Raw genomic sequence first — 11,872 nt, forward strand, 5'->3', positions numbered from 1 at the left:
AAAAAGTTACTTACAGTTGCTTTAAATTGTAGCTAGCTACAGAATGTTGGGCAATAGTGAGGTAAATTAAAGCCCAGCAGGGTTATTGTGTACTGTACTAAAAGTGCACTCACTTTTGTGTTGGTGTGTTTTTAAACATTTAGCACTTAGCCTAAGTTTAATACAAGACAATCAAAACTTGCCACAACCACCAACAAATTACTTTAAAAATAGCATATATGTTTTTGTTTAGTTTTTCCTTCTGATTGTGTTTGCTTTTCAACAAGCAATGTGCAAATACATTTAAATGTTTGATTAGTTTTTTTTAATTATTATTATTGTGATTTTTCTCTGTTGATGAAACACTTGCTGTCTGTCTCACTGCAAACATGTGTGCCATTTAGATGAATATATACTGAATTCAAAACAAGCTTATTTTATTGACAGCATCCATGAAGAAAATGTTGACTCTAATGAACTATTGACTGTTTAACTCACTGATTTCACTATCACATTGTGTTTGTTATTTTATTCTAAATAAACTGGTATTTTTTATTTTATTTTTTATTTTAATGTAGCCAATAATAACTTAATAAAATGTTAAATTATTCCATATTTTTTATGATTATAAAAAGGTCACAGTGATATTTTATGTTAGCTAACATAGATATGTTTACAATGCAAACTCCAGCACTAAACGGGTCACTACAATGTCATAGTGTTTTTTTTTTTCGCCCAAATATTTCCTTACGTCAGTGACAACCGTCTAGTTTTGACTCAAGCGGAAACTCATCTTCGGTGTGTTCGGTATCGTGGGCGCGGTTTCGGGCAGCCGGACGGCTATTGGACACCTCGAAGATCCGTTAACCGACGACAGCGTCTGCCTTCGCCCTCTGTACGGAAGCCGAGATGGAAGAAAGCGGTGTGAAAGTGTCCGGTTCTGAGTGAATCACCCAACTGAGTCGGATCTTTTAAATTAACAAATATATGTATTATAAGGCACATTTAAACACAATGTAAACTGATCCAAAATGTCTGTACAGTGATCAAACAAATCTACTGATAAAAACAACTACACACATACAAAGGCTAAAGAGTAAAAATAAGATTTAAGTCTAGATTGAATAATGTCCAAAGAAGGAGCAGGCCTCAGGATCACTCTTTAAGGGATGTTGGTTTTATTATACATTTTATTTTATTTTATTTCTATCTAAATTTCACATTCATAAATGCAAGTTTACTAAAGGTAAACCTCTTTTTAATGGTGCTCGAAAAAGAGATTAAAATGTATGTAAGTGTGATATCAAAATCTAAAAATAGTAAAGCAATTAAAACTATATATGCTCCCCCTTTAACATTTTTACATAATAATAAAATAATAATAATAATAATAAATAATGGTGCTGAATTGTAAAGTATGTTTTTCTGTATTATTAAATTGATTAGTAATATCCTATGTAAATGTAAATGTATGTATAACATATGTTTGTCTGTAAAAAGATGCTTATGTACACTCTCTTCTTTTTTTCTTTTTTCATTTCTTTTAGTATTTACTCTTTCTTTTTTGTTGAGGCATGTGAAATGTTTTGTTATATAGTGAGATATGGCACTGTACATGCTACTTGTTGACAATAAAGCATTAAAAAAAAAAGATCTCACATGATGGAGGAGACCATTCCAAAGATTGGGGCCAACCACAGAAAAAACCACGATCACCCTTTGATTTGAACAGACACAGTGGTACAGTTAGAAGCAAGCGACTCGAAGATCTAAGTGCTCTAGCAGGACAATGTGACAACCAGACAATGCCTTTTAAACAAACCCAGTCAAAAGACCTGCTGCAGCAATTTGAACAGCTTGCAATCGTGACACTGAAGATTGAGGAAGACCAGAATAAAGAGAGTTACAGTGATCCAATCGAGATGAAACAAGTGCATGAATAATAAATGATCGTAATAAATTAATAATTTAAACCGTTTCACAACAGAGAACGGATTACAAACTGGGCGGCATTAGACGCAATGGGGATACATTAAATATATGAAATTATAAGACTTAAAAAAAGTTAAAAGCCTATTGTGTTATTGTAATGTACCCATACTGTTACCCATAACTTGTATCACCTGAATCTCACCTGGACCACCAACACTGCGTCACTTTCTGCTGTTTTTTTTTTTCTTTCTTTTTTTGCAAAATAGAATTGTTACACACAGGTGAGTGGGCCTGTACAAACCACCTGTAGTAACACTCTCTCCTCTGTGTGCATTACACACTTTTCACACACACTACTGTGTACATAATCCCCCCAAAAAAGATGTGTGTTTACATGCTCAGGCACTACAAATCATCTTGCACTCTTCCCCAGCCAGCTTCTTGACTAACGATGTTTCTCTTTGCACATGTACAGTACGTACATGTGAAGCATTCATATATATATATATATACTGTTTTACTTAATTGTTGTATGTCTGTATTTATGTAGCACCATATGGTCCTGTGAGGCATGATATTTTCTCCAGTGTACATGTATCTTATGACAATAAAGCTTAACTTGAACTTGACTTGATAATACTATAAGAAACAGAAATGGACAAAATAAACATAACCTACAGAAAATTTCACATGTAACAAACAAGAGGAAAAACACAAAAATGACAATCATAAGCTTAATGAATAAGATAAATTAGAATAAATACAATGTTTTAGAAAACATAGTTAAACCAGATAAAATAAGAACAATCGATAAGCATGTTGAGCAAAAGCAATGTTTCTGACACATTTTTGTATTTATTTCACAATTCTAGCTTTTTTCTCTCAATTCTGGCTTTTTGTTGAATTAAGAAATAAGCTTGCAGTTGTATTTTGTTTCAAGAGTCAGAATTCTGAGTATACAGCTTACAATTTAGAGTTTATATCTCACAATTCTGGGTAAAAAAATAAAATAAATTAACTTAAATTAACTTTTAAATTATTTATTCTGTGGCTTAAACAACTTCCATAGTAGAAACAGAACCATCAAACATAACCTCATAAATAAAACTATCAGAAAGAAAGAAAGAAAGAAAGGCCATACTGTTTCAAGAAACTAGCAGAAGATGACATAATTACGTCATGACGTAAAATAATGAGTGAATCATTCTTGAACTGATTCGTTCGAACGAACTGCTTGAATCAACCGGTTCGCCGAAATGACTCGGACTTCACAACAGTGGAGCGGCGCAGTGGAGGATCCCCACCCGTGAGCATGGCGGTGTGCTAGTGTATAAATGAAGACCGGAGAGAGCAGAAGGAGACGGAAAACACTAGCATGCGCCCCGATCGCTTCACGCAATCAGATTTTAACGCACCGATGCCAGAGGCAGTCCGTTGGGTTTCTCCATGCAGTCTTCGTTTACTTCTATAGGATGGTGAGCTGAGCAGATAAAAAGCACAAGTTATTGACGGTTGCATCTATCCAGTCGTTCCCCGGTGTGAGTTATATGCGCGCGCGGGCCGCCGGTGCTCCATGATCATGAAGCGCTGCAGCTACGGGAAGCGAGAAGTGTTTATGTCCGTGGACAGACCCGTTTAAACGCCCTAAACATGAATGCCATTGTCATGTCGAGTGCCGTGTGAGTTTATTTTGATTCTGTGAGCCGTTCAGACCTGAGAGATGCGTGAGTATAAAGTGGTGGTCCTCGGGAGCGGCGGGGTTGGGAAATCCGCCCTCACCGTGCAGTTCGTCACCGGGACGTTTATTGAGAAGTACGACCCGACCATCGAGGATTTCTACCGTAAGGAGATCGAGGTGGACTCGTCGCCGTCGGTGCTGGAGATCCTGGACACGGCGGGCACGGAGCAGTTCGCGTCCATGCGGGACCTGTACATCAAAAACGGGCAGGGCTTCATCCTGGTCTACAGTCTGGTGAACCAGCAGAGCTTCCAGGACATCAAGCCCATGAGAGACCAGATCATCCGAGTCAAGAGGTGAGGGGACACACCTGAGCGAATCATGACATGTGTTTGCACACGAGAGAAACCGTCTTGACACGTGTGTGTGCCCAGGACTGTCCCGTGAGTGCATCCGGGCCTCTAGCACGGGCCTGTCGCATCCAGTGTTCAGACGCACTGCCTACATCAAAGATTCATGCTCGAGTGAAGCTCTGAACCTGATCCACACGTCAAATGCTGCTCTCATGCATTTAGGAAACATATCAAAGCCTGTAATGAAATTAAAACGGTGGTCTTGTGGCTTTTAGATATATAACATTACATTTATTCATTTTTATATATATGAGCTTTGAAGCTTTCAAATGTATCTCGCTCTCTTCCTCTATGGTAGAATGACTCCTGGGAAAATGCTCTTCATATATATATATATATATATATATATATATAAATAAGCATTTTACAGGGAGGGAAAAATATGCATTTGGAGGCTTCAGACAAAGTTGTGTGTGTGCGTGTGTGTGTGTATATCCCTTCCCTAATTCCACTATAGCAATAAAAGTAGTCCATAAATTAATAATTAAAACAGAATTATTAGCCTATTATTCTTACTAAAATCATAGTTTCTGGTCAAGTGCAGTTCCAAGTAGCTGTCATTTAGAGATCTGGAAGGCTTCAATTAATAAAAAATAATTTGAGCATTCAAAGAAACACCCTGAAATGATCTTTTTATTTATCTATCTGCCTGTCTGTCTGTGTCCATCTATCAAAAATAGGAAATTCACTTTGTTCTGGGCATGTTTGAAAAATAGCTTTTTTTCATATCTGAAATGCAATTTGATAACTTTATTTATTTATTATAATTTTTATATTTATTACTGCATTTTACAAAATAAAAATTCATCTTGTTTAGATACTATAAGTAGAATGTTTTTTGTCGTGTAGGAGAAGAGTCCAGGCCTTTGGTAAAACAAGTGTGGAAGTTAAGTTTATAAATTGTTGGAATGTATTACAGCTGGTGCTGTTACTTTTGTTATTCAAGACTTCCTGAGTGTTAAACCGAAAATACAGACTAGATACAAATTAGCCTTTTTCATGGGGCTTTTAAATCGGTGCTCGTTTGACTGAATGCCATTGAAGATAAAATGTAAGCAACAAGTGGCAGACAAAATTGCGAATGCAATTCGGTCATATTTGAAACCGTTTCTAACCATTTAAGAATTCCCTAAGGATCCGTTAAGATCCCACTGAAAAACAGGATTTTTAGATTCTTTCTGGATTCCAGCATGCTTTAGGATTGGCTCCCAAATAATATTCCAGGAGCAATCCATCACCATTAGGAGCTTTATGATAGCGACAGTTAGTGAAATAAAGATTATAATAAGCAAAATAATCGGGGTGGAATAAAAGCGATTATAAAAAAAAAAGATCCTTCTTATCAGTTGGTAACTCAGCCCTAAAGTGTGATGTAAGACCACACTCCCACTCACTTCACAGTCAGCCTGAACCAGAAATACATGTACAGCCCTGCAAACAACATCTCCTCCCACACAAATAACATCTTTACTCTCACGCTGAAGGATGTTTCTGCCTTCAGAAAATATTGAATAATTGAATGGCATAAATATTTCACACAGTAAAAGCGATGCATAATGAGGAGGAGACAGTGGGAGTAAGAGACAGACTTTTGTTCTTGTTGAAGGATGAATGAGACGGCTAGTCAAAGAGCGGACGAGGGTTGAGTGCCATTTACAGAAATGAATGACTCGAACAGGTGATTCTAAAAGCAAGTGTCATATTCATACAGTAAAAAAATCACATGATAATAAAATCATGCAATGATCAGTAATTTAACAGTGTAAGATGTAACTAAACCCTAATGCAATTCAGCAAAGCTAAATGTTACTAAAACGGTACAGTACTGACGTGTGACCCATTTTTGGTTCATGACCCACAAATTGTGAGAATAAAGGCACAGCACACGTCCTTCGGGAAGAACTCTGAAACGGTGATGTCATTAGTGGTTTGTTAATAGCAGGGTGTGTTTGCAAGGGGCGTGGCTTCAGTAACCCCACCCTCCTGATCCTCCCTTGGCCATGATTAGTGGTTGTGGGTGAAGACGCTCTTCTTTGGCCCAGAGGAAGACCGTACTGTGAGAATTCAGACGCGAGGTGCAGGATGTATTGTGTGTCTGCCGTGAGAAAATCGTATAATCACAGCGATCCATTTTAATACAGTTGAGACAATTAAACAAAAAGGTGAGGCCATGACAGCTGTATTGTGAATCTAGTCGGTTACACAACCGTTTAAAACCTCAGTCAATAAGACTTTTTTTTTTTTTTTAAATGTTGTTCATGTTTTGTAATCAAGGCTACATTTGGTAACATAAAACATTGGAAACCGGAATATATTATTACAATTTAAAATAACTGCTTTCTGTGTTAATATATTGTAAAATGTAATTTATTCCTGTGATCAAAGCTGAATTTTATTTCAGAAATCATGCTAATATGATGATTTGCGGCTCAAGAAACATTTCTGTTTATTAATGTTTAAAACAGTTTGCCACTTTTGATCAATTTAATGCATCCTTGCTAATCATATCATAATCTTACTCGCCCTACGATTGTGAATGATGTTTATTTCGAAAATCAAATCTTTAAAGACACAAATTTTCTTTATGCAATATTTAATGAAATCAAGCAATGTGGTTGAACAAGTAAAATGTTAGATACTTAAAATGACTTTGTTGTGGATGTGTACAAAAATAATATTGACCAAATATATCATACTCTGACATCCATGAGCCAATCAAATCCTGATCTATAAAATCAAGACAAAAAAACATTTCCTTTCAAATATTGTGTTTCATGACTCATGGAAGTTAAATGCATTTTGAACGTGTTTCATGTAGCTACTGGAATGCATCCTAAAGTGCACTGGACACTTGAACTGTACTTCAAATAAAAGTATATTTTTAATATTTAATAGTGTTTCTGTAGCTCAAGTGGTAGAGCATAGCAAGCAAGCGCAGGGTTGGGGGTTTGAATCCCAGGAAACACGTTAGGAAAAATTGTTAGCCTGAATGCAATGTAAGTCACTTTGGATAAAAGCGTCTGCTAAATGCATTAATTTAATATACTAATAATATATTAATAAAATAGAGGGAACTTTCATGACTGTTTCTTAACACACGTTTTAAAACATCATTTTTTATTTAATTAGTACTCTTTTTGAAAAGGATGCTAAAGTCTGCTTCTTGTTCACAAGGAATGGTTTGCATGAATGCGGTTTGATTGTTCTGAGAGAAACTGTGCATGTGTTTCCAGGTACGAGAAGGTCCCGGTGATCCTGGTGGGGAATAAGGTGGATCTGGAGGGCGAGCGGGAGGTGTCTGTGAGGGAGGGACAGGCGCTGGCCGAGGAGTGGGGATGTCCCTTCATCGAGACGTCTGCCAAGAGCAAGACCATGGTGGACGAACTCTTTGCCGAGATCGTGCGGCAGATGGACTACGCGGCACAGCCGGATAAAGATGATCCGTGCTGCTCCTCCTGCAATATACAATAACCCCCAACACACACGGAGAACTCCCATTACACTAGCTCTGAGAGACCTTCTAGTGTCTTCAGTCATCATGCTGTGTCTGCAGACTGACAGTAACTCTGAGGATTACTTTTTCCTGTCACTTTAAATCCTGACTGACTCAACCACAGGAAGAGCACTTGCCTTCGGTTTCACACTTCCTGTTTGAGCAGGATCCTTCATTGGGAATGAGTTGGACTTTTATGTTTTATGGTATTGTTGACTTTATCTGAATTTGTCACCAGGTCAGAGAGAGACAAAATAAGAGGGTTCTTAGCCATATGCTTGATATAGCCATATAATCATTTATTGAAGACTTTATAAATGTCCATTTACTTGGGAATAAATCCCTCAAAATCTTCATTTTTTTATTGATTTCTCTTCTAAAACACATATAGGTAGAATAACAGTCAGGTGACTTCAGCTTTGTTCCTAACTAGACAGAATAAAAGCCCAAACTAATTAAGCCTCGTTCAGACTGTCAGCCCAAATCTGATTTTGTGTATATCCGGATGAATAACTGACTCTCCACACAGTGTATTGCAACTGTTCATATATGATTTGTGTTTCCGTCATATTATAGATCAGTGGTGTCCATAAGCGCTCTTTCGCTTTATGGAATATGTGGTTTCTGTGGCAATGCCGTTGTGCTGTTATGCCAATGCTAAAAACAATAAAAGCAATACAGTTTGCTATAGCCTATATTTGCCATCACGCTGGATTATTATTATTATTATGGATTTAATTTTATGAGGCAGCAGCAGAAAACACAGGAAAAAGAGGTGCGTATCCTAGCAGTATATGATCTTTCATCTTGACTTGCAGTTCGCAACAACACAAGCTTGTTTCTGTAAACAGAAACGTTTGACTTTTTTATGTTTTTACGATGCGTGAAAAGGTAAAAAAGCTAGGCTAAATCCGATCTGACCGGTCAGACTGAAGCGGATTTCCAGGAATGTGATTTGAATCGGATTCCAAACCACATATAAATGTAGCTCGAAACAGATTTGCACAAATCGGATTTCATGTAGTTCATTTCCGTTCAGACTATTTAAATATGATCTGATTTCAATCGGATTTACACAAAATTCAGATTTGGGCTGACAGTCCCAGAATGCATTGCGGTGAGCTCTATGAACAATTCGTCCAAGGTGGTGGATGAGATTATTTTGAATTCTTGGATTTTATTTCACCTCTTAATATTTTGCTGAAAATGGTCAAATCTATTTTTTCTTTTTTAAATATGTGTGTGTTCTATGCATTTGTAGCGCAGTTGCTTCACATAAGCAGCAGTGTTTGTGTGATGCACAGTAGGGCTGAACGATTCATCAGAATAAAATCAAAATCACTTTATGGTTTTGTGCAGTTGTGGAATTACGAAGGTTGCAGTTTAATTACATAAATATACATGGCGCATCTTTCCGAATTCCACCATGTCAGCTTCAGGAACTCTCAACTGTGTTTTTCCAAGTGTCAAGAGACTTTTTATTGCACTTTTTTGCAAGCAGGAATGTTAACTTTCCAAGTGAATGGAATGCAGCATGAGCTCCTGTCTCTGATTGGACGGCTCACGCGGGACAGGGACGTATCGTCCTCCACATCTGGACACAGAGAACGTCTGTTCATTTAGGATCTTGTATGGCTCTGTAGGACTCTTCTCTATTTCTGTCTCTCTCTGGTTGATCACCCTCTTTCTCACGTATCTCTTCAATATCTCAGCCCCTTTCTGCACTCGTTCTCTATTCTGTCATGCTCGTGTGGGTCATTGATGCTGACGATGATGGCTATTGGTTGACTGATTATGCATTAGTACAGAGTTTGCCAGTTTTTGTTGGTATCCTCCTCTTGGCTGATTATGGAGGTGTGTGAGTGTGTGTGTTTGAATAGAGAGCTCTGAGTCTGTATTGATTTTATATTTTGTATGTGGACCTGTGCTCAACTCTTCTGAATGACTGAATGGTGACACTTTTTTTTTGGCACCTAAATAAAGTGCATCTGACACTGCAGTTTCTGTGTTTTTTTCTCTCTCCATGCTTTATAACCTACTGTCCAAACACATGGCGCTTTATAAATGAGAAATATTTGACCAGAACATGTTACGGTGAAGAACAATAGCACATCCTGGAGTTGGTCTGTTTTCCATCAGGCAGGTTTTGTTTATTTGATAGCTGTTAAACTATTTAGTTGTGAGAGATACAAGTTAGTTGTGTAACATTTAACAGATGCTTTCCAACTAAACTGACTTTAAGGTGCTGTAGAGGTTTTTCCATCATCATAAAAGTTTTACACATGAAGACATGAATACAGCTTCTGAGATGAAGTCTCCAGTCATATCAGTAGTTCAATAAAAGCTGTTTTATTTTACATGGAGCTAGCTGACACAAGGGAAATGAGTTTAGTTCAATTATTTGTGACTGTCAGCAAACAGTGCATTTCTACAGTAGGATCTGTAACGGCAGTGTTATTGGAGTATCACTGATATATAGTATCTTTTTTAATATTTTAAATTAGATTAATATTTTCTGATAATGCATTAAAATAGTTTTTCTTTTGATTTTTTTTTTTATTATGTTTACATAGATTTTTTTAATGGTGTTAATTTAGTTTTAGTAAAATTAATACTTGAAGTAAAATGAATATGAGAAATGCTGTTTTGTCAGCTTATTATTTTACTTTAATAAAATATATTTATGTTGTATTTATCTTCTTTTTTTGAATCAACATATTATATGATAAAACAAAGTACATAAAAAGTGCATGTTTCTTTAGCATTTCTATTCAAATGCATTGATTACAATTTTATGTATGCACTCAAGGGCAAAAAACTGCAGTAATGTTTGTTTCCTAGAAATTATTTAGTAAATAATTACAAAATAATTTTGTATAGTGAGGTTATTCAATTCAATTCAAGTTTATTTGTATAGCGCTTTTTACAAAATAAATCGTTACAAAGCAACTTTACAGAAAATTATGTTTCTACAATATTTAGTAGTAGCTAGTAGTTTGTGCACGTTTGACAGGATTTTAGAAAAAATAAAAAATAATAACAATAATACAAGACGTAGTCAGCTAGACGATGAACTATCAATATTATTAATTAAGTTATTATATGATTCAGTCACACATTTAGCAATAATTGTTAGTTCTGTTTGTTGATTCAAGGTTAGCATCATCTGAGGTCCTCTGAGGGTCAGCATCATCTCTTCTCAGGTGTTCTGGATCCAGACTGGAGCTTGTTTAAATCCTAGTTACCGTGGCGAAACATAGAAACAAAATACAGACATCATTAGCATAGCTGCTGATCCAACAAAGTAAAATTAGTTTAACCCAAGCTAATGAATAAAAATGCAACTTTGAACAGATGCAACTACACTCACAATTAAAAAGATACATTATTTGAATGCTTGTTGAAAGAGATGTGTTTTTAATCTAGATTTAAACAGAGAGAGTGTGTCCGAACCCCGAACATTATCCGGAAGGCTATTCCAGAGTTTGGGAGCCAAATGTGAGAAAGCTCTACCTCCTTTAGTGGACTTTGCTATCCTAGGAACGACCAACGATTTATGTGAAAAAAATGTGGAATACTAAAGCTCAAGATACTGTATATCATTGCATCCTGCATACTTTTGTAGTATATATTCACTACTAGTCAAAGGTTGGCAATAATTATGATTTATATTATGTTTAAAGCCTCTTATCCTCACCAATGCTGCATGTTTGATCAAAAATACAGTAAAGACAGAAATATTCCACGAAAGAATTAAGAAGCAAAATCTGATTTCAGCACTGATAATAATAAGAGCCATTGTTGATAACTGAGCCGCAAATAATTTCTGAAGGTTCATGTGACACTGAAGACTGGAGGAATGATGCTGGAAATTCAGATTTGCATCACAGCAGAAAAAAATTCATTAAACTAGAAAACAGTTACTTTAAACTGTAATATTACCCAAGATTACTGTATTTTTCATTAAATAAATGCATCCTTGGTGAGCATAAAAGACTTCTTTCAAAAACATTTTCCCAATTATTCCAAACTTTTGACTGGTATTGTTCCATAAAATATACAGCATGCTCTGTATGCTAAAATATAGCATTCGGTACACATATCTGTACATAAGCAGGAAAGTCTGTGTTAACAGTAAGCTGCTGTTATATACATATTTTCTAGCAGACCTGAACTCTCTGGCCACTCACTGGACACAGGATTGCAGGAGAAAGCAGTGAAGAGAGGACATGAGAAATGAACAGAGGATGTAAGAGCAGAGCCGTGAGGAAGAGACTCAGACAACAGCAGGAGAGGCTTATTGCTAGCCTGGGTGTCATGGCAACACATGCTGCCAATTTCACACTCTAATTTGCAGTGATTTGATTGGCCAAAAAT

General features: G+C 36.4%; 1 protein-coding gene across 1 annotated transcript; it reads left to right on the top strand.

Moving 5' to 3' along the window:
- Window positions 1–3,170: 3,170 nt before the first annotated feature.
- LOC128019561 (ras-related protein Rap-2a) lies at window positions 3,171–9,494 on the top strand. The gene is made up of 2 exons (XM_052605618.1): window positions 3,171–3,945; window positions 7,236–9,494. Exons 1-2 carry the CDS (start codon window positions 3,632–3,634, stop codon window positions 7,471–7,473), a joined length of 552 nt encoding a protein of 183 aa, XP_052461578.1. The 5' UTR covers window positions 3,171–3,631; the 3' UTR covers window positions 7,474–9,494.
- The last annotated feature ends 2,378 nt before the right edge of the window (window positions 9,495–11,872 follow it).

Source organism: Carassius gibelio, chromosome A9 (assembly GCF_023724105.1).
Source record: "Carassius gibelio isolate Cgi1373 ecotype wild population from Czech Republic chromosome A9, carGib1.2-hapl.c, whole genome shotgun sequence".
In the NCBI taxonomy this organism is placed as follows: Eukaryota; Metazoa; Chordata; class Actinopteri; order Cypriniformes; family Cyprinidae; genus Carassius; species Carassius gibelio.